General features: G+C 43.0%; 1 protein-coding gene across 5 annotated transcripts in view; it reads right to left on the bottom strand.

The window, feature by feature from the left end:
• Positions 1-2,936: 2,936 nt before the first annotated feature.
• PARD3B (par-3 family cell polarity regulator beta) overlaps positions 2,937-24,450 on the bottom strand; it is a 2,197,040-nt gene continuing 2,175,526 nt past the window's right edge. For 4 of the 5 annotated variants that reach the window (XM_069733662.1, XM_069733664.1, XM_069733663.1 and 1 more), the window contains exon 23: positions 2,937-4,053. In XM_069733662.1, coding sequence (XP_069589763.1) covers positions 3,729-4,053 — 325 coding nt within the window. In that variant the 3' untranslated portion in view covers positions 2,937-3,728. The remainder of the gene's footprint in view (positions 4,054-24,450) is intronic. The other variant, XM_069733666.1, reaches the window with a different exon arrangement.

Raw genomic sequence — 24,450 nt, 5'->3', positions numbered from 1 at the left:
CAAGTGATTTTTTTTAATCTATTGTATATGGGAGACTGAGAAATTTGGGCTACTTGCCTCTCTGTGGAATTCTATGGATATGTTTGTAGTGTGACTGAAGTGAATCTACAAAGGTAGGGTTTTAAAAAATGGTTTTCAATGATTGCTTATTTCTGGTTTCACACATGGCTTTTGCATCATTTTGTCATTTTGTTTTTGTGGCCACTTGTTGACCGACAGTCAGTAGAAAAATACAAAACAAACTACAAACAGTGTCTTTTTTGCACCAGTTTTTCAACACATTGGCTATTTTGTTCTTTTTTTCAAAACTCACAATGCTTTACTTGTGTTTTTTCATGCCTTTTCCAATAGGCAGATTAGCTGCACAAAGCTCTACAACCAAAACATCAATGTCATTGCTCTGATTGGGGTTGTTTTGTGGGCAAGCATGTGATTTATGCAAACCCTGGTTTGATAAATTGGACAGCTGGGGAATATCCTGCACCAAATGTGCACTTAGTATATGTACTTCTGTAATCGGATGAAGAGAAGGATGGACTCAAATGGGGTTGCCTCTTTTGCTCTGTGTCTGGAACTACCAGGGCAGATACCAGTCTTCCCAGGGGGAATGCTTACCTGACCAGGAATGACCTTCCCATGTGATAGAAGGGGGTGGGTACCGGTTAAGAGGTGCTGCATGTGGGAAGCTGACAGGAGCCCGGGCGGGAAAGTGCAGAGCACAGGAAAATGAGTTGCCAGCTGCGCCGCAGGCACTGAGCATGAGGGCCCCCGACTGAGGACTCTTACAGAGAGGCTTGATGCTGTGAGCACTCTCCGAACTGACGCTGACCCGCTAGCCTCTGTGACTGGAGAAGACTCCCCTGAAAGGTTAGAGATAGACGCTGGAACGGACAGGCCCGTTGAACTGAGTAGTAGACCTGAGCCCCTGAGAGGAGTAATTGGACTAACTGAGGAGTGCAGTATCGTTTCTGTGGTGACTCATGCTGGACAGAGCTTTGTGACTAAGTCCGTTGAGAGCAGGACCTCGTCTCACCCCACACTGTCCTTTTGCCTGTCTTAGGAACCGTGTTTTCGTTGTAGACTGGGACCTGAGAGACTGCATGTGCCGCTGTTGACGGTGCCAAAGTTGGAGAATTAGACCCTTCAATCAAGCCTTCTACGGACAGATAAGTTTATTTCTGCCTTTGTTTATTTCCTGAAATGCCGTTAAACCCTTTACTTGTTGCATTTATTCCCCCATCTGTCCTCCCTGCGTGGAGTGTTTATACCTGTAAATAAACCTTTAACTCTTGGTCTGCCTCAAATCCATGGTGACATCCTCCGTGCCTGCAGATTTATTACACTTCAGCTGGGTGGATCGATTCGCGGGACTCCGGTCCATCAGCCAGGTCAGTTCTCTGTGACGGCTGATTGGTAGCTATGAGAATTTCTTACCTTCTGGGATCCCTAGCATGGCGTTTGATTAGCAGGGTTGATGCATCATTCCACATTTATGAACTTGAGCCAGCCTGGCTAATCAAAAGCAGCATTATAGATCCAATAAGGTAAGAGATTTGCAAGCCTCCGGTACGGCGTTCAGAGTCTACTGAGCTGGCCAATAGATTGGAGTACCATGAGTCAATTCATCCAACTCTAGTATGTATACATGAACCTTTTTTGAGGCATTCAAAAGCGACGAGTTTTACAGTGGAAACCACTTTAGGAAACACTCCTTTCTGAAGCTTTTGAAAGAGTTTTCCATTTCCTAAAATGTTTCCTAAAGTGGTTTGGAATAGTTTTTCTATCAAGGATCACTTCAAAGGAGACACATTGATTTCCTTTTGATCCCACCATGTGTTTTTTAAAATTGAAAAAAATGTGCTCAAAAGAATGAACATATGAACAATAGCATGGTTTTACAAATAAATAGGAACATTTTTTCAGGCTTTTTTTTTATTCGATTAAAAAAACTCAATACCCTTACAGTAAAAATGTTGGAAATAATTGCATTTAGGCATTTATTATAATGGAATGACTTCACTTTTTACTGCAATCCCTGTATTAGGGCTCATGCACATGGCCAGTCCAAGGAAAAAATCAATGTATGCCTGAGCTTGATCCGATATTTGGATGCAAGTCAGTGAGTCCATGGAAACAATCAGACTGCACTCTGATGATAAACAAGTATAGTCTCCTTTTCATGGAAAATGTTTTTCTCCTTCTAGTTATCCGTGAAAATCGAGTCACACTATGATCACACTCTAATCAAATTCTGATCAAAATGTGATTAGCATAATCAACCCAATTCTCTTTCATGAGAGAATACGTTGTCATCTACACCTAGTCTTAAAGTAATAAACGTGTCCAAATTTTATTTTAAGTCACCTGCTGGTTTATTATAACACAGCATAGACCCTGGCAGGGTTTAACAAAATAAACATGGCCTTTCTGGCAAAACAATAGATAAATCACAGCAAAGTCCATAAGGTTGCGGGATTCGCCCGTTCAGACCACCATATGTCTTCAACTACTCCTGGAGCCACGTCTGGAGACTTTCTGCTTCAAACACAACACAGAGGGAAGAAAACAGTGGCTGAACATTTAACACCCTAGCCACACTCTTGAGATGTAGATATGGTGAGTAGGCGTCCTGCCCATCTCTCACCTACTCACCAAAAAACAGTCCCTTATAATGGCTGGATAACCCCTTTAGCACCTAGCATGCTGGAGAGAAACATATCGGTTTCAGATCACAGAAGAAAGCAATCTTTGTGACACACATAGCCCCTCACATACAGTGCCAGTGACCCTGTCACAATATATATACTCACAGGCACGTCATGTGGTTATAAATTTACAAGGCGGAGTTACTAATATGTGCTGTGTATGCATCAGTAAAGGGAATTAATCCAGCATTGCACTTTATAAATGGAAGAATTAAGGTGGCGGACCAAATCTAATGTTTAAAATCAACATTTATTTATCCATATAAAGTGATCATCATAAAATACAAAACCGCTTGGAGCAGAAGAGTTGTGCTGCATCCCAGAGGTAGTCTGCTATTGGCCTGGTAGTACACATTGTAAGGTACTAATGGTCTGTTGGGCTCTATTGTAGAATAACAAGCAGAAAAGAACAGAAACCATACAAATAGAAGAATATGCTAAAATAACAATGACTTGTGGACACTACAACCTTCAAAATGCAGACATGTTTGTTCTGAAGAAGACAGTCAAAGCGTTATACATAAAAATAAGTACCCTATAAAAATAGAAAAAGTTAGAAAGCAAATGTAAAAAATTGATTTTTTTTTCTTACATTGTTGTCACCTTGGGATCAGGTATGCAGGATTTATAATGCAAACATGCTTTCTCATGTACCTCCAGACAGTCACGTCATTTTTCAGTTATTTTCCATTCCGGAATTGATACTTCAGTATGGATGCTATGACCACCTGTTGATGCCACACAACCAAGTGTAAAACGAATACCTAAAATTCCTTCATATTCAGGAAATTGAAATGCTGAGAGCTGTACAGTACATGTGGTTATAATCTATATTCATAAAAACATGTAGAATTAATGCACTTTTGGAATAGTTATTGTTGTACAGAAGGCTGTTGGAATACCTCACGTACCATTCAATTGTTTTCTCATTTTAATTTTCAGCAGCATAACATTGGTTATATTTATACATGTGACAGGTAAGTAATAGTTTTCCCGTCAGATACATTGATTTGCAGTTTCAGTCTATACAGCTGCAGTCATAGGGTTTTTCTGTCTTGGATCTTGAGTTCTGTACTGGGTCCGATCCTGCCCTGATCTTCCTCCAGTACCGTAGCCTGGCAATCTGTGTGGTTGAGGTGGAGAAGGTGGCACATCTTGTCGTAGAGGACCCCTGGTTGTTGGTGGATGATATGGAGGAAACCGATAGTTGTCTTCATGATGGGTCTGGGATCTAGGATGGGTACCTTTGGTGCTTGGAGATGCCACATCATAGTAGTATGGTGGCTCTCTATCTTTGTACACTACTCGTGGACTAGTCATATACTCCACAGGTTCCACAGGTCCAGGTCTGAAAAACAAAAGAAACATATTACCCATAAGATAGCTAATGCACAATTACTTACATATTGTATCATATAAGAGCTTATGAATTACAATAATAGCATAACTAAGGAAGGAAACACTAAATAATAGAACAATTAATACAGCACATGAAGTAATAGTTTGGGGATCAATCTATGTAATATTGTGTAGTTCTGGTGTACAGTCTGATGACCCGCTTCATGGTTCCTGTTTGTGGGAACCATGTACTATTTGGAATGAAACCCATAAATATATCACAAGATATTTCATGGTGTTCTTGGACACTACAGTAATGAGGCTGACCTGAGTTTTTCACCCCAGCAAACAAATAAATGTCTCTGTTTCTGTGGTCTTATTGGGTAAATGTCATATTTTTGGTATTATAGCTCATTGAACTTGGTATTCAATTTCTCCCCATTTACGATCTCCATCTGGGGCTTCCACCTGAAGCCTAGATAAATTGGATTCAGATGAAACCTCCATGGAGACTGAGTAAAATTAGGCAAATATAGTGCAAATGCAACAACTTCGGAGTTTGGAGTTAATTTCCATCTTTTAGAGAATATTCTACTGCAGTTTTGGGTTTGGCATCAAAGACAGACACCTCTCGAAAAAAAGGCAAACATAATTCAAAGTGTGCCTGATTACAATCAATGGTTCCCTCAGGGTTTAATCTCCTTCAAGATTTTATATAGAAACCTCTGGTGGAGACAACAAAGGCTCCTGTAATGTAGGGTGAAACTAGCCTAAATGCCTCTGCTGGTCTAAAAAGAAGGAAACCATTTGAACATTAAACATAATCTTTATTGATTTGAAAAGAACATGATAAAAGATTAAAAAAGTACAGGGGATAGGTATAGCAGGAAACAGGTCCTATTGTACAGATGGGCATCGTGCAATGGTTACAATTGATCATATAACATGGTTGTATCAAAAAAAAGTCTGAGTGCTTTTGCAAAAATACAAAGAATGTAGAACCAAATAGCATAAGTAAATGTAATTTTCAAAAGAAAACATACAATAAAAGATTGGTGTCAAACCAAATGTTGTTGTAAGCTTGTATGTAAAAATACAATTTGGTAGTATAGACCATTTTTATTAATTTGAAAAGTTTAAATGGTGCCAAGATATCAAACCATGAAATTATGAAGTGGATATACTTCAAAGTAACAGCCATATGATTTAATAACAATAGCAGATGAAATCCCCTTGGAATGGATATAATTGGCACATATAGCAAAATTAAACATAATTCTTAGGTGAACTATGTGATAGTAAAAATAGCCATAGCATTAAGTGTCAAGTTTAAAAGTATTATTAACAGGGTTTGCTTGTGCTGTACAAAGGTGACACTCCTAACGCACATTTCGCATTAGCTTCTTCAGAGCTTTACTACATCTTCCAAATGGTATTTTTATATACAAGCTTACATCAACATTTGGCTTGACACCAATCTTATGTCTGTTTTAACTGGAAAATTACATTTACTAATGTTATTTGGTGCTGATTTTTGCAAATATACTGGCAATTTTTTTATACAACCGTATTGTATAATCATGTAACCCAGCTGAACAATAAGATCTTTTTCCTGCTACACTTACAATGGGTACGGAAAGTAATCAGACCCCTTTACATTTTTTAACTCTGTTTCATTTTAGCCATTTGGTAAATTCAAAAAAGTTCATTTTTTCTCATTAATAAAAAAGCTCATTTTTGTCTGCACGCCATCTTGACAGAAAAAAACAGAAATATAGTAATTTTTGCAAATTCATTAAAATAGAAAATCTGAAATATCACATGGTCATAAGTATTCAGACCCTTTTCTCAATATTGAGGAGAAGCATCATTTTGAGCTAGTACAGCCACGAGTCTTATTGGTCATGATGCAACAAGTTTTTCACACCTGGATTTGGGGATCCTCTGCCATTCTTCCTTGCAGATCCTCTCCAGTTCCGTCAGGTTGGATCGTGAACATTGGTGGACAGCCATTTTCAGGTCTCTCCAGAGATGCTCAATTGGGTTTTGTTCTGAAGCCACTCCTTTGTTATTTTAGTTGTGTGCTTAGGGTAATTGTCTTGTTGGAATGTGAAACTTTGACCAAGTCTGAGGTCCAGAGCACTCTGGAAGAGGTTTTCATCCAGGATATCTCTGTACTTGGCCACATTCATGTCTCCTTTAATGACAACCAGTCATCCTGTCCCTGCAGCTGAAAAATGCCCCAATATCATGATGCTGCCACCACCATGTTTCATTGTTGGGATTGTATTGGGCAGGTGATGAGCAGTGCCTGGCTTTCTCCACACATAACACTTAGAATTATCACCAAAAACTTCTATCTTGGTCTCATCAGATCAGAGAATCTTATTTCTCATAGTCTGGGAGTCCTTCATGTATTTTTTTTTTTTTTAGCAAAATCTATACGGCTTTCATATGCCTTGCACGGAGGAGAGGCTTCCGTTGAGTCACTCTGCCATAAAGGCCCAACTTTGACTTTGTGGAACTTTCTCCCATCTCCCTACTGCACGATTATGGAGGCCACTGTGCTCTTAGGAACCTTGAGTACTGCATAAATTCTGTTGTAACCTTGGCCAGATCTGTGCCTTGCCACAATTCTGTTTCTGAGCTCATTGGCCAGTTCCTTTGACCTCATGATTCTCATTTAGGTCTGACATGCACTGTGAGCTGTGAGGTCTTATATAGATAGGTGTGTATCTTTCCAAATCAAGTCCTATCAGTTTAATTAAACACAGCTGGGCTCCAATGAAGGAGTAGAACCATCTCAAGGAGGATCACAAGGAAGTGGACAGCATGTGACTTAAATATGAGTGTCTGAGCAAAGGGTCTGAATAATTATGACCATGTGATATTTCAGTTTTTCTTTTTTATTAAATGAGCAAAAACTGCTACATTTCAGTTTTTTCAGTCAAGATGGGGTGCAGAGTGTACACTAATATGAAAATTTTTTTTTTTTTTAAATTTACCAAATGGCTGCAATGAAACAAAAAGTGAAAAATTTAAAGCGGTCAGAAGAACAATTTCCGTACCCACTGTATCCCTTGAATGGTTTAGAGATTTATGATGTTTCTTTTAAAACAATAGACATGATATTTAATTTTCAAATAGTCTCCTTTTTTTGTAGAATTATGTTGATATTTGCAGTTACTATTTATTAGTACACATATTGGCCTCTATGTAGGTTAAATAGCCCAATAACTAATGTACATTAGTTTTAATTTATCCAGATTGATCATTTGAGACAATATTCATCATGAGAAAATTTATCGAAGCAAATAAATTATAGATGTCTTATGGGAAACATTTATTAGAGTAAAAAGCTATGGATATACAATTTACAGTGACCACAGGGATTCTGCCAAAGTTACCGGAATTACAAAATCTGGCAGTACTGAGCGAAGACTAAGACACGAGTTCTCGAGATATAAATGTGGTCACAGCCACAGAACATCAAGTAAGGAAAAATTTGCAAAATGTGAAGATAATATAACATTTAGGACCAAAAACCATTCCATGTATTGTCAAATAAATGCAAAAGTCTACTAGGAAAAATCTAAAGAAGGGTGAATGACTTTTCCACCGTGGTCAGCAGGTTATGCAAGCGGAATAAGCTACAGGGCACCAAAGTGTTGTAGACTTTATAGAGCCCCTGCCTTATAGTTTACATTGTGTGTGAGAAACTCAGAAACTACAGGGCTGTCTCTAAGGACTTGACATGTAATACGCATAAAACTGAAATGTAGGAACACTCGTTGGAGGTCATTTTGTACAGGGCCATTCGCTGCATTATGTCACTACCAGGTGTTAAATACTCCATTGACATACAACATGTACACAATTAAAGCTACACTTCATAAAGCGAAGAGGATATGTAAAATGCTGCAAGCTTACTGGAAAACAACTAGACAAAACACAAAATTAATACATTAGTCTATATTCTTCCCGTCCAGATGTCTCTCATTTAGCACACAATATTAAAATACATTTCAGTTTATAGGCTATGAGATCTTGGCAAGAAGATTATGTTCTGGTTGTAAAATGAACATTAAGAACGTTCAGCATTTCCTCTGTCTGGACATTGCCTGCAATGATGCAGAGATTTTTTACTTCACAAAGCATTGAAGAATTCTTCACACCAATCATCTGACATGAGTTTTCTATCACCTGACATCAAAACCTCGATAACTCCTAGCTTTTTCATCAAACAATAAGACAGATGTACGGAAATTATTGACAGCTGGTATTTGGTAAATTTATTGCTTGAAAATGCCAATAAATATACATAAGAGCGGGTGACGTAGCAGATAACATTTGCTCAGGATTCATGCCAGCTCATAAGCAGGAGTTGTGGATGCCTACCTTATGGACCCCTCCAAGCACAGGTTAATATAAAAGTACGGAGTATCTCTGTACTGTGCTGCGCAGAAGTTGACACCTTTTAATGGCTAACTGCTGCTTATCATTACATATTTAGTTAGCCCTTAAAGGGGTTGTTTCATCTTCTTATATGGGAAAATTGCAAAGTGCTAGAAATCAAACAACTTTGCTGTTTACTTATTAAAAAGTCACTGCATTTTCAAGAGCAAATGGATTTTTAATTTTGTTGCTCACTGCTTATTGTCTATGTTACTGGCCACCGCTTCAGTCTGGCAGTAGTAGCCAAGGATGTGAAGCGCTTAAAAGTTTATTCCAATAAATACAAAAATAGGGATAGAAACAATCAGCAAATACTCTGTGTCATGGCAGTAACTCACACATGGTCTCAGCGCCGTGCTACTCATTGCATTCACCATTTTCCCCACTCTGTGTCAGGCTGCCATGCTGAGTTACCTCATGCTGCTCTACCAGCTTTGCTGCATCTTCCTGTTGTCTCCACTTTGCTGTAGGGAAGCACAGCCAGATCCTGCAGCAATTTAACCCTGCTGTGTCCTTCAGGTCTTGGATTCCCTAACTTATCGCCTGCCAGCAGGGAATATATTAGGCAGCTCCTCCTGCCTGAACTTAGGTCCCTAGTTCCTGTCTGTCTCCAGCAATCAGTTTAATTGCTATTTTGTCTCGTTACTCCTGTTACCGACCCAGCTCATGTACCCATTCTGTCTGACCTCTCTGCTCCTGATCCCAGCTTTGTATTGTGAACCCATGCTGCTTGCCCTGACATTGGACCTTCTGACTACGCTTCTGCCTTTGCCCTTCTGTGCAGTGCATTCCCGCTTTGAACAATGGGTCAGCTGCTGTAGGTCCAGGGACTGCCCTGCAGTCAAACCAATCCTGAGCACCAGAGGCTCTAGTGACAACCAGGTAGTCACTTAGTCAGGCTCCTACAGGGTAAGCCCGCCCATGGTGCAGTGGGTCCACACACATCATTGTCATGCCCTGCAGTAAGTAAATAAATAAATGTAGTACATGTAAATAACATAGCGAATGCTATTTTGATCAAAAGAGTATAAAAGCATTCCCACCTTAACGACGTGAACCCAATCAGGATGGTTGTAGGATGTAGGGGTGGAAACTGACAGCTTAGGGCAAGAAATGTGTCTGGCCCCCTCTTTTTATGGTGAAAAAAATATATATATATACAGTATATATACATATATATATGTGTATATATATATATATATATATATATATATATTATACATATAATATATTGTAGAGTTTTGCACTCACTCAGCTGCGTTGAAGTAGGCACCGGACTCTATATTGCTGTAATGTCCAGGCAAGTTTATTCAACGTTCATAAATCGCTCCAGATGGCAAAACAAAATGGAGCCTTTTCTGGTACAAAGTGACAACAAACTGCAAGTAAGTAGTCCTTATGGTACTCCAGGTCCGCCCGCTCAGGTCAGTAACTTTAGCAACACACACTGGAGGTCTCCACACCTCCAGCCACAGACACTGAATGAGAAACTCGATCTCCTTTTCTCCATTTTATCTGTCAAACCACACCCCTGGGGGTTGGGATATGTGAACAGTAATTCCCACCCATCTCTTATGATTGCTCGTAAAGCCTGGCCCTGGAATGGCCTGATAATGATAACTCTCTCAGCACTATACAGTACTAGCTATTGAACCCGTTCTACGCCCGGGTGGCGAGCATTTATATTGGTATATTGTCTCCATCATGGTATGTGCTGCTCCATCCTGCGTCCCCATCCTGTCATGCGCTGCTCCATCCTGCGTCCCCATCCTGTCATGTGCTGCTCCATCCTGCGTCCCCATCCTGTCATGCGCTGCTCCATCCTGCGTTCCCTTTCCTGTCATGCGCTGCTCCCATCCTGCGTCCCCATCCTGTCATGCGCTGCTCCCATCCTGCGACCCATCCTGTGATGCGCTGCTCCCATCCTGTGATGCGCTGCTCCCATCCTGCGTCCCCATCCTGTGATGCGCTGCTCCATCCTGCGTCCCCATCCTGTGATGCGCTGCTCCATCATGCGTCCCCATCCTGTTATGCGCTGCTCCATCATGCGTCCCCATCCTGTTATGCGCTGCTGCATCCTGCGTCCCCATCCTTATGTGCTGCTGCATCCTGCGTCCCCATCCTGTCATGCTCTGCTGCATCCTGCGTCCCCATCCTTATGTGCTGCTGCATCCTGCGTCCCCATCCTTATGTGCTGCTGCATCCTGCGTCCCCATCCTTATGTGCTGCTCCATCCTGCGTCCCCATCCTTATGTGCTGCTCCATCCTGCGTCCCCATCCTTATGTGCTGCTCCATCCTGCGTTCCCATCCTTATGTGCTGCTCCATCCTGCGTCCCCATCCTTATGTCCTGCTCCATCCTGCGTCCCCATACTGTTATGTGCTGCTCCATCCTGCGTCCCCATCCTTATGTGCTGCTGCATCCTGCGTCCCCATCCTTATGTGCTGTTCCATCCTGCGTCCCCATCCTTATGTGCTGCTGCATCCTGCGTCCCCATCCTTATGTGCTGCTCCATCCTGTGTCCCCATTTTTATGTGCTGCTCCATCCTGCGTCCCCATCCTTATGTGTTGCTGCATCCTGCGTCCCCATCCTTATGTGCTGCTCCATCCTGCGTCCCCATCCTTATGTGCTGCTGCATCCTGCGTCCCCATCCTTATGTGCTGCTCCATCCTGCGTCCCCATTTTTATGTGCTGCTCCATCCTGCGTCCCCATCCTTATGTGCTGCTGCATCCTGCGTCCCCATCCTTATGTGCTGCTCCATCCTGTGTCCCCATTTTTATGTGCTGCTCCATCCTGCGTCCCCATCCTTATGTGCTGCTGCATCCTGCGTCCCCATCCTTATGTGCTGCTCCATCCTGCGTCCCCATCCTTATGTGCTGCTCCATCCTGCGTCCCCATCCTTATGTGCTGCTCCATCCTGCGTCCCCATCCTTATGTGCTGCTCCATCCTGCGTCCCCATCTTTATGTGCTGCTCCATCCTGCGTCCCCATCCTTATGTGCTGCTCCATCCTGTGTCCCCATTTTTATGTGCTGCTCCATCCTGCGTCCCCATCCTTATGTGCTGCTGCATCCTGCGTCCCCATCCTTATGTGCTGCTGCATCCTGCGTCCCCATCCTTATGTGCTGCTCCATCCTGCGTCCCCATACTGCCTCTGACCCGCTCGGCGCCGAGTGCTGGGGGGCCTGAGCAGGCGGGGACACCGGCGCGCTGTGGGGGTCAGGTGCCGGTATCGCCGCCAGCTCAGGCCCCCCAGCACTTACTATACTCACCTGTCCGGCGTTCCATCGCTGCGCACCGCCATCTTCCCGGTCTCCTGGCTGTGACTGTTCAGTCAGAGGGCGGTGCCGGCGAAGGCCACAGACCGAAGACCGGGAAGATGGCGCCGCTCAGCGATGGAACGGGGACAGGTGAATATAGGCCGATACTCACCCTCCTGGCGGTCCCTGCTTCTGCGGTGGAGATCGCGGTGTGTGTTCAGTGTGAATGCACACCGCGATCTCCCGGGAGCGTCGCTCTGTGAGGCCCAGACTGCGCCGGCGCTTGCGCTTGCGCAGTCTATAGAGGCTTCGGACAGAGTGACGCTCCCAGCGTTATATTATAGATGTGCTGGAGCATGCTTCCGAGCTCACATCACCGCAGCTAATAGCCGCGATGACACATCTCCCCTCAAGGTCTTGTATGGCGGCAATCTTACTATATATATATATATATATATATATATATATATATATATATATATATATATATATATATATATATATATATATATATATACTGTATATATACTTTATAGCCACACACACATACACGCATATATCCTACATTATCTCCTCTATTATGTATATTGCCATCTCTCATTACACAGTGCCCTCTCTTGTTATGTACAGCTCCATCCCTTACATATTGGATTATATAGAGCCCTGTCTTTATTACATACCATCCTGTATTGTTAGCTATATAATGCAATCATGCCTGATGTACTACGGGAAAGCTTCTTTTCTAATGGAGGAGCTGATGGACTGGTCGTCTGGTCACCGGCTGCTCCATCAGCAATCGTTTTATATCTAACAAGAGAGGGGACTATGAAATAAAAGAGGGCACTGTGAATAACAAAAATAGCAAGAATACACTATGTAGGAGACAGTGCTGTACATAGCATCAGAGGAAACTATATAACAAGGGACTGTGCTATAAATAATAAGGCTACATTCCTGTATCCGTGTGCAGTGTCGGTGTGCTGTACGCTTTTACAGACGCAAAATAGCAACAGAACAAAACATTCTCAGATCCGTAATTTTCATGTATATGTGAGGGGACCTATAAAACTTTACAAGTCCGTGTGCCATCCAATAAAAAAATCTGAAAGCACAAGCACATTTCACACAAATGTGAGAATGTAGAATAAGGATTTTACAGATAACAATATCACTCCACGTCACACAGTGCAGATACAGAATAATACCTACATCTAGGCACTTACTGCTGACATCTCGCCTAATTAGAGCCACTTTCTCCTGTTTCTTCTCCATCTGGCCAGACCTTCATGTCGACATCTCCCAGCAACAGCAACAACCCGTCTTGTCACGATGATTGTCGCAATCCAGAAAATAATAAATATACATACTTGTGTCTCCTCCCTGAACCAGCGCTGTGCCCCCCATTAACTATAATCTTTGCCACCCAATAATATAAATTATTCAGTCTCTGACTCTGCTCAATTAGCTGTAAGGCTATGTGCACACAGAAAATATGCAAGGTTTCACAGTACAAGGAAAGTGAGATCCCTGAAGTATCATTCACATGTTGCTTATTTTTTCTTTGCAGATTTGCAGCAAATTCAAATATGCATAATGTCAATTCTTGCAGCGTATTTCACCGGTTCTAATGGGGGGAAAATACATTACAAAAGCATGGAAAAACGTTGCCTAAAAATAAATGTGTTTTACGCAGTGTCCTTCCTGCCAACACATTAGGATATGCTGCAGAATTTTCTCTTGCAAATCCTGAATGTGTCCACATAGCCTTAGTCCCTTTCCTGTGTCCCTCCAATCAGTATAAATCCTTGATAGCATCATAACATCATAATGAATTTGGGGGTGGGAGAAGATGCTCTCAGGTACTGAGAATCCTCTTTCACCTCCCAATACATTATAAGTCCATAACAGCATCTTCTCCCACCTATCAATTCATGATAAAGGGTCCTATGCCCAATAAATTTTAAATCCCCGATAGCATCGCAATGAATTGTAAGGTGGGGAGGATGCTTTCATGGGCTTAGCACCCTTCTCCACCACTCAATTCATTTCACATCCATATCTAATGTCCTCCTCCCCGCCTCCTGTTCATAAGACCATTATAAGTCCCCCTTACTCCCATCCCAATCCCCCACACCCATTATTGTTCTCTCCAACACCCCCATTATTGCCCTCTCCACCACCTCCATCATTGTACTCTTCACCTCCCCAATCATTGTTCTCCCCACCGCTTCCATCATTGCTCTTTCCACCACCTCCATCATTGTCTTCTCCCCACCACCCCATCATTGCCCTTTCCACCACCTCCATCATTGCCTTCTCCTCCACCGCCACCCCATCATTGCCCATTCCACCACCTACATCATTGCCTTCTCTGCATCATTGTCCTTTCCACTACCTCAATCATTTTCTTCTTCTCCAACCCCATCATTGCCCTTTCCAACACCTCCATCATTGCCTTCTCCCCACCACCCCCATCATTGCCCATTCCATCACCTCCATCATTGTCTTCTCCCCCGCCCCCAACATCATTGCCCTCTTCACCATTTCTACCATTTCCTCTCCACCACCCTAATCATTGTTCTCTCGCACCACCTCCATCATTTCCATTTCCAATACCCCAATCACTGTTCTCAGGGCTGGCGTCAGCACCCGACGCACCTGGGCAAGTGCCGGGGCCCTGAGCAGGCAGGGGGCCCACTCACCATTGGGGACACTGGCGCGCTATAGTGCCAGCCCCCGTGAGTGGACCCCCCGCCAGATCCGGGCCCCGGCACTTGTGATACTTACCTCTCTCGGTTCCAGTGCTGCAGCATCTTCCATCCTCTGACTGTGACATTCAGGTCAGAGGGCGCGATGATGTCACCAGTGCGCGCCCTCTGCCTGAGCAGCCGCAGCACAGAGAGCAGGAAGATGCCGACGGTGAGGAGTCCAGAGCAGAGCAGCATCGAGCAAAGAGAGGTGAGTATTTCATTTTTTTTTATATGTGGAGTAATATATGGGGACCATCAGAAGGGGCCCATATATTGAGCATTATATGGGGCTAATTCTATATGGAGCATCTTATGGGGCCAATAATATAGGGAGCATCTTATGAAGCCAATTCTATAGGGAGCATTATATGGGGCCAATTTAATATGGAGCATCTTATGGGGCCAATTCAATATGGAGCAGTATATGAGGCCAATTACATATGGAGCAGTATATGGGGCCAATAATATATGAAGCATCTTATTGGACTAATTACAGTATATATAGAGCATTTTATATGGCCAATTATATATGGAGCAATATATGGGGCCCATTATACATGGAGCATTTTATGGGGCCAATTATTTTTGGAGCATTATATGGGACCCATTCTGTAAGGAGTATTATATGGGCCCATTCTGTATGGAGCATCATATGGGGCCCATTCTGTATGGAGCAATATATGGGACTCAGTATACTGTATGGGGCCGATCATATACTGTATGGAGCATTATATGAGGCCCATTATATATGGAGCAATAGATGGGGCCCATCATATACTGTATGGAGAATTATATGTGGCTCATTATACTGTATGGAGCATTATATGGGGTCAATTCCGTATGGAGCAACATATGCGGCTCATTCTGTATGGAGCACTCTGGTGCCCATTATACTGTATGGAGCATTATATGTGGCTCATTATTCTGTTTGGAGCAATATATGGGGCTCATTATTCTGTATAGAGGACTATGTAGTGTGTATTATACTGTATGGAGCACTTTATGGGGCCATTATACTGTATGGGGCAATGTATGGAGCTCATTATTCTGTTTGGAGCAATATATGGGGCTCATTATTCTGTGTAGAGGACTATACTGTCCGGTTTCTGAGCTAATGTAGAATCTACAATAGATATCACTCATGTAATGTAAGAAGTAAGTGTAATCTTTGGCATTGTACTATACCTTTATTTCTCTGCCGTATCGGTGCATTATAAATTGTGGTATGTGTTAAAGGGGCCCACTGGGACTCTTTCACCCAGGGCCCATGAAAACCTGGAACCGGCCCTGATTGTTCTCCCCCCACCACTCCCATAATTGTCCTCCCCACCCCGCCCATCATTGTCCTTTCTGCCACCTCCATCACTGTCTTCTCCCCCACAACCCCATCATTGCCCTTTCCACCACCTCCATCATTGCATTCTGCCCCACCAACCCCATCATTGCCCCCTCCACCACCTCCATCATTTCCTCTCCACCACCTCAATCATTGTTCTCTTCCACCACCGCAATCATTGTTCTCTCCCACCAACTCCATCATTTCCATTTAAACCGCCCCCATCATTGCCCTCTCAACCACCCCATCATTGCCCTCTCCACCACCTACACACACACACACCGCCGCTCACCTCCACACACAAACAGACACACACACACAGAGCACCACTCCGCACGTTACCTGCAGCTGCAGCATCTTCATCGCCGGCAGCTTCCTCTCTCTGACACAAAAGTGTGCTGGATGATGACATCATCCAGCCACAAGACTGTGTCAGACAGGGAACACAGGACAGATCCCTGCAGCTCCGCTGCCATTTTCTCCTGTAAGCAGCGGAGCTGCAGGGATCACTCCCTGTCGCCACACATGAGGGCAATCTGGCAAGGGGCCCCCTGGAGGGATTGCCCGCAGGGTTAGCCACCCTGCAGGGCCCCCCTTCATGTCTGGGCCCATTGAGCAGCTGCACCAGCTGCACATGCGGTATGTCCACCCCTGTTCCTATGTTACTTTAGTATCCCACCTAGCTATATGCCAGCAGATCTCAAAAAGGAGGGTGGTAGTGCAGGACCCAGACATGACTGTTTTACACAAACCTGTGGAAAATATATAGTCTAGCTGCAAAGCCCAAAAGAGAAGGCGGGCACACACACATGTACCCAGTACAAGGAACTAAAGAAATACCAAAGAAATAACCGGCATACCTGTTGATATAAGTGCAATGTGTAGGTGAACATTCATACTGTGTTTGTTTACAGAAAAAACCTAGATAAAAACAATGAGCAAATACCATTTAGTAAGTATATAAATAGTAATCTTTCTAATGCCTCTTTCACACTTCTGTTTTTACAATCTGCACAGGATCCGTCAAAATGTTGAAAAGACGGATCCTGTGCAGATTGTAAAAAACGGGTGCACTGGGCCCGTTTTTCTGACGGACCCATCGAGGCTATGTGCACCTGTTGTGTATGCATCTTCGCAGTGGTTTTCCACTGCGAAAACGCATACACAACACAACCCAGGCTAAAAATAATTACAAAAAATAAAAATCGCAATATTCTTACCTTCCGGCGTCCCGCGCAGCGTTACCGATGCTCGCGATGTTCCCAGCAGCTCCTGTTCCCAGTAATGCCTTACGTGCAATGACCTCTGATGTCGTAGCGGTCTCACAAGACTGCGACGTCATCGGGTCATTTTGCAATGCATTACTGGGAACGCCAGCTGCCGGGAGCATCGCGAGCATCGGTAAAGCTGCGCGGGATGCCGGAAGGTGAGAATATTGCGATTTGTTATTTAGTTTTTTATTTTTAACATTATATCTTGTTACTATTGATGCTGTATAGGCAGCATCAATAGTAAAAAGAGAGAGCGAGAGAGAATTTCCCTGACTGGAAATTCTTCCACGCATGCTCAGTTTCAAAAGATGGAACGTGTCGCTGGATTCCTGCTTTTGACAGTCAGCGACACATCCTGCGTCCATAGGCTTCCATTATAGCCAACAACAGGCAGTGCAGGATTCGTCGCTGAGCGATTTTCCGACGTACAGAAAAAACGTTCCTCTGTCCATTGTCCCCGCCCGACGGACAGCAATTTTTCGACGGATCCAGTGCACGACGGATGAAACGGATGGCCATCCGTCACAATCCGTCGCTAATACAAATCTATGGAAAAAAAAGGATCCAGAAGAAAAATTTTGACGGGAGCTCAAAGATCTAAGTGTGAAAGAGGTCTAAAGGTACCGTCACACATAACAATATTGTTAACGATATCGTTGCTTTTTGTGACGTAGCAACGATATCATTAAGGAAATCGTTATGTGTGACAGCGACCAACGATCAGGCCCCTGCTGGGAGATCGTTGGTCGCTGAGGAAAGTCCAGAACTTTATTTCGTCGCTGGACTGCCCGCTGACATCGCTGGATCGGCGTGTGTGACACCAATCCAGCGATGTCTTCACTGGTAACCAGGGTAAACATCAGGTTACTAAGCGCAGGGCCGTGCTTAGTAACCCGATGTTTACCCTGGTTACCAGCGTAAACGTTAAAAAAACAAACATTACATACTTACCTTCCACTGTCTGTCCCCGGCGCTGTGCTTCTCTGCACTCCTCCTGCATCCTGTGTCAGCGCCAGCCAGCCGGAAAGCAGAGCGGTGACGTCACCGCTCTGCTTTCCGGCTGACCGGCGCTGACAGTGCAGAGGAAAGCACAGCGCCGGAGGACAGACAGCTGAAGGTAAGTATGTAGTGTTTGTTTTTTTAACGTTTACGCTGGTAACCAGGGTAAACATCGGGTTACTAAGCGCGGCCCTGCGCTTAGTAACCCGATGTTTTTCCTGGTTACCGGGGACCTCGGGATCGTTGGTCGCTGGAGAGCTGTCTGTGTGACAGCTCTCCAGCGACCAAACAGCGACGCTGCAGTGATCGACATCGTTGTCGGTATCGCTGCAGCGTCGCTTAGTGTGACGGTACCTTAATACAGTGTGTAATTTCTGCTCTTTTGTAAGGCCATTGTTATCTTATCAACCAGCCAGCTTCAGTATCACTGCTCTCTTATGATGCTGCAAAGGCAAAGCTTCATATAGCAGGAATGCAGAGCGCACATTTCAGGCCCATTGCGTGATGATGCTACTGGTATGAACTACAAATAGACCAGAAGTGCACCACGTCACCAACAGCTGTGTCTTCCTGTTTAAAATATGAGACAATCCCTTTAACTGAGGCCTTGAAATATTTATCTTTTCCATAATGTAAATACACTTAAAGTCGGTTAACATTAACTGATTTGCAGCATTAAATGACGATCGTTTGGAAAATATTTACCGATCGGAGGACATTTAGTTTGTTTAGACAAGCAGACCAGAGTTAACAATACACACTGGACGATCTATACTAGATCGCTCAGTGCAGATAATAATAATCTCTTTATTTATACAGCACCAACACACATTTTCACACATTATCATCTATGTCCCCAATGGGGCTCACAATCTGAATTCCCTATCCGTAGGTCTGGAGAACCCAGAGGAAATCCATGCAAACTCCTTGCAGATGTTGTCTTTGGTGTGTTTTGAACCCAGGACTCCAACCACTGAGCCACCGTGCTGCCCTACATAGAATGCCATTGTTCTTGGAAATGCGAGTCCTGCTTACACAGAAAGATGCACCACTGAGAGCGGTGGTCTCTTGTGTGGCAAAAACGATCATTTCACCAGACAAATTAATATTTTCCTTGTTCATCGTGTGATTGGCAGGCTGTTTTCACTGCAAAATTATTGTGAAATGAGATTTCATAGGAACACCTGTCAATGATAATCTTTTAGTTTTAATGCAGCTTTAGATGAAGGGAATTTTGAGAAAGATAAAGAAATTAGGTGATAAATCATAAATCACAAAATGAGGCATGGACCACAATGAAATTAAAGTTCTAATGGGATCTGTTGCATAACTGACGCAAACAGAAGCAGAGAACCACATTTATTATGATGGTTAGGGATGAGCGAATACAAACTGTAAAGTTCGGGGTTCATACTGGACACCTAATGTCCGTTCCCAAACCCAGAACATAGACTTTATTTTACCAGAAGTCCAGGAGGCTACAGAGCAACCAATCAACAAGCTTTTATGCAGTGGGCACTTCCGGAGCCATCACAGTCATGTCGAGTACCGGCATAGCTGTGATTGGCCTGCACACCAGGTGATCCGGACTCTATAAATGCAGGATCACAGGTCTAGCCGCCATTCTGCTCTGCTTATTGTAGGGACAGGAGGCAGCTGGAGTGAAGGACATATTAGGTTTTGTGTGTGCACATTTTTCAAGAAAACCTCTCTGTGTGTACTTTGTAACCGTGTCTGTGGGAATAATGTGCCTAACCAATTTTTTATACTCTGCACCGCGTCTGTGGGAATAGTGTGCCTAACCAATTTTTTATACTCTGCACCCATGTCTTGCTGCTGTCTCAGCAGAACAGCAAAATGAGAAGTGTGCAAAAGCTCAGCGGGTGGCCCCCAGCCAGTACGTAGGCTGCCAGTGCCAACTGCGCCGAAGAAATAAGAAGACCAAAGCTATCTCAAAGTAACTCCCTGGCATGGCATTTCCTCAGGGAATGTGCCAATGACAAGACACGGATTGTTTGCATGCTGAGCATTCAGAGCCTGAAGCGAGGCCACTTTGACCGCTCTCCTCTCCAATGTATATGTTGCAGCTGCTCGCCGAGTCCACGCATTAATTGCAATATTTATTCAATGTTGATTAGTATGGAACAACTTTAAGCCTAATTTTTGAGCCACTGTAACGATAAAAGACAAATGTAAATGCAGATCAACAATAAAAAACCATTGTGTGTAACTGGACCTCGCCATCATCAACAGAAGAGAATAAATAGAAGTGTTTACATCAATAACACTGGTCTACAAAAAAAAATATCTGGCATGGACTTTAAGAACAGTTTTAGACTAATTTGATGATGCTGAATTCAAATCTGATCTTATAATTTCTCTATCACATCACGTTTTTGTGCTATAGGTATATAGCCCATTTTCATGAATTCCATGATAAATATAGTAGTGTATGAAAAGTGCCGGTTTATACGGTTCGCTAAGGTAAATTTAGTTTTCATTTAGTCTCCCAATAAATGAGAGAATATCTTTGTTTTTTTTGAACATGCATAATTCCCATTTGTTATGATAACACACTTGTTTTCTGTGCTACTGGGACAGTAGAGCTACAGCAGAGCATTGGGTGAAAACTGAATGGCCTCAGTGACAGAGTTTGGCATCTGGCGATAAGAATGTCATCCATGATCCTCTAGTGGATAGGAAGGACATTGTCTTTCCTCCCTTACACATAAAACTTTGATTGATGAAGCAGTTCGTCAAAGCTCTCAATCACAGTGGAGAATGCTTTAACTATATATGTTCAACTTTTCCTGGTCTTAGTGAAGAGAAGAAAAAGGCTGGAATATTTGATGGACCTCAAATAAGAACACTTATGAGAGACCCGAATTTTATCACATCAATGAATGAGACAGAAGAAAGAGCTTTGAATGCATTTTATTGTGGTGCAGAATTTTCTAGGGAATAAGAAAGAAGACAACTAAGAAGAGATTGTGGAAGAGCTACTAATGAGTCTGCGTAATCTTGGATGTAGAATGAGTATCAAGATTCACTATTTACACAGCCAGTTGGACTTTTTTCCAGAGAACCTTGGGGATGTGAGCGAGGAACAAGGGGAGCGTTTTGATCAGGACATTAAAACAATGGAAGAACGGTATCAAGGCCGGTGGGACTCACATATGATGGCTGACTATTGCTGGAGCTTGATGAGAGACAACCCAGAAGCTGTACATCACAGATCAGCCAAGAAAAGAAAGTTCAAATAACTGTCATTTGTTATTCATCTGTGTGCCATATATATGTGGTTTTATATTTTGTAGTTTAATTCTGTAAGTATATTTGATTTGCTGTACATAGACTTTGTAATCTTTGTTATTCCTTGATTAAAAATATACAAAATGTAGTACCGAAAATCATGTGTTTTTATCATAAAACATTAGGAGTAATTTTCATCAAAAATTGAAAATATCTCGAAATCCCGATGTGATAGCCAAAAACGGAGTTCATATTCGTAATCAGCAGCCAAAATTGACTTAAAATATGTTTTAAAACCTTTTGCCAGAAAAATTAGTAACATAGTAACATAGTTAGTAAGGCCGAAAAAAGACATTTGTCCATCCAGTTCAGCCTATATTCCATCATAATAAATCCCCAGATCTACGTCCTTCTACAGAACCTAATAATTGTATGATACAATATTGTTCTGCTCCAGGAAGACATCCAGGCCTCTCTTGAACCCCTCGACTGAGTTCGCCATCACCACCTCCTCAGGCAAGCAATTCCAGATTCTCACTGCCCTAACAGTGAAGAATCCTCTTCTATGTTGGTGGAAAAACCTTCTCTCCTCCAGACGCAAAGAATGCCCCCTTGTGCCCGTCACCTTCCTTGGTATAAACAGATCCTCAGCGAGATATTTGTATTGTCCCCTTATATACTTATACATGGTTATTAGATCGCCCCTCAGTCGTCTTTTTTCTAGACTAAATAATTGCGTTGACCAGTGTAATTGGTCTGGTGAGTGGCACAATTTCCTCTCACTTGTCATCCTTATGCAATCCGTTTTTAACTCATTAGTTATTAATCTTTTACAGCATCATTTACAGTTTCCTATGCTACAGAATTGTAATGTATCCGTAAAAATCAGATGCTATACTGATGCTCCATATGACATGCGATTTTTTTCTCAGTGTCCCAATTTCAGAGTGAAATCTCACATGCTGCGATGTTTCACTCATGTCGAATACAGCTGAGAAAAAAACACATCTGCACTGTCTCATTGAATAACATTGGTTCGAGAGCATTAAGATTTTTTTTATCTGATTGCACTTGTGCGATTTATATGCTAGTGTGAGCGAGCCCTAAAAGCGACCTTCTGGTTATAACCAGAAATGTGACTATACATGGCAAGTGCAAGAGTAACCATCGTGTACATTTTTATTTCACAAATCATTAGAACGCAGGAAAAAAGCATCTTTGTAATAAATCTCAATAAGAGACACTTGCTTCTTTCTCCCCCTGGACTGATCTTTTACTCTCAGTTCACTGTTAAAATTTATATCCAAGAAGCCAGATATTTCCACTACTGAGATAGGAGATGGCAGTTGATGTTTTTAACATTCTATAGAGGGGAGGAAGGAGGAGCTAGAGGCAGATACAGACATTCCGCTGCAAGTTCTCCTGAGACGACAATTACATTTCTCATAAAACCTTCTGAGCACCAACTGTCATCTATCTCAGTAACGGGAAAGTCTGTCTTCACTGAATACTAGTGTTGAGCATTCCGATACCGCAAGTATCGGGTATCGGCCGATACTTGCGGTATCGGAATTCCGATACCGAGATCCGATATTTTTGTGATTTCGGGTATCGGTATCGGAAGTGTAAAATAAAGAATTAAAATAAAAAATATTGTTATATTCACCTCTCCGGCGGCCCCTGGACATCAGCGGGAGGATCCGGCGTCCGGCACGGCTTCTTTCTTCAAAATGCGCGCCTTCAGGACCTGTGGAATGACGTCCCGGCTTCTGATTGGTCGCGTGCCGCCCATGTGACCGCCACGCGACCAATCAGAAGCCGCGACGTCATTCCTCAGCTAAAGTCCTAGAATGAGCGCCTTCTAGGACCTGAGGAATGACGTCGCGGCTTCTGATTGGTCGCGTGGCGGTCACATGGGCGGCACGCGACCAATCAGAAGCCGGGACGTCATTCCACAGGTCCTGAAGGCGCGCATTTTGAAGAAAGAAGCCGTGCCGGACGCCGGATCCTCCCGCTGATGTCCAGGGGCCGCCGGAGAGGTGAATATAACAATATTTTTTATTTTAATTCTTTATTTTACACTTTAATATGGATCCCAGGGCCTGAAGGAGAGTTTCCTCTCCTTCAGACCCTGGGATCCATGAGGATACATTCCGATACTTGATGTCCCATTGACTTGTATTGGTATCGGATATCGGTATCGGCGATATCCGATATTTTTCGGGTATCGGCCGATACTATCCGATACCGATACTTTCAAGTATCGGACGGTATCGCTCAACACTACTGAATACAGATTTTATTTGAGAACTGATAATTTTGAGATTGAACAATCAGTAGAGGAGTAGAAAAAAAGCAGATTTCTCTAATAAAATATATTGCAAAGCTTCTTATTTTCATTTGAAGTATTGACTTATGAAAAATAAATAAAATGACAGTTATTCATTAACCCCTTTACAACATCGGGTGTATTAGTACGCCGATGACGGACTCCCTCCCTTTGATGTGGGCTTTGGTGGTGAGCCCACATCTTTCCTGTACATGTCAGCAGTGCTGTTTTGAACAGCTAATATGTGCCGCTAACAACCGCAAGTGGAATCACGATCCACCCACAGCTGTTAACCCGTTAAATGCCGCTGTCAAACTCTGAAAGCGGCTTTTAACTTGTGCGTCCGGCAAGTGCGCTGGAAATCTCATCCAGCAGCGCCTGTGTCACATGACCGCAGGTCGCCAATGGGTTGGCATGACAACCAGAGGTCTCTAGCAGACCTTTATGGTTGTTACTGTCGGATTTCTATGAACGCCGATCACCAAGTCAGCAATTCTGCTACATACAGGCGATCTGATCATCACCTGTATGTAGCAGAACCAATCAGATTATGGCAGCTTCTAGTGTCCCATGGAGGCTATTGAAGCATGCCAAAAATTAAAAAAAATGTTTTTAAAAATATAAAAAATAATATAAAAGTTTGGATCACCCCCCTTTTGCCCCATTCAAAATAAAACAATAAAAAAAGTCAAACATACATATATTTGATATTGCCGCATTCAGAATCGCCCAATCTATCAATATAAGAAAATAA

This window comes from Ranitomeya imitator, chromosome 7, assembly GCF_032444005.1.
Source record: "Ranitomeya imitator isolate aRanImi1 chromosome 7, aRanImi1.pri, whole genome shotgun sequence".
In the NCBI taxonomy this organism is placed as follows: domain Eukaryota; kingdom Metazoa; phylum Chordata; class Amphibia; order Anura; family Dendrobatidae; genus Ranitomeya; species Ranitomeya imitator.
Note: the sequence above shows the minus strand (reverse complement) of the source record. Positions and strands in the feature narration are given on the sequence as shown.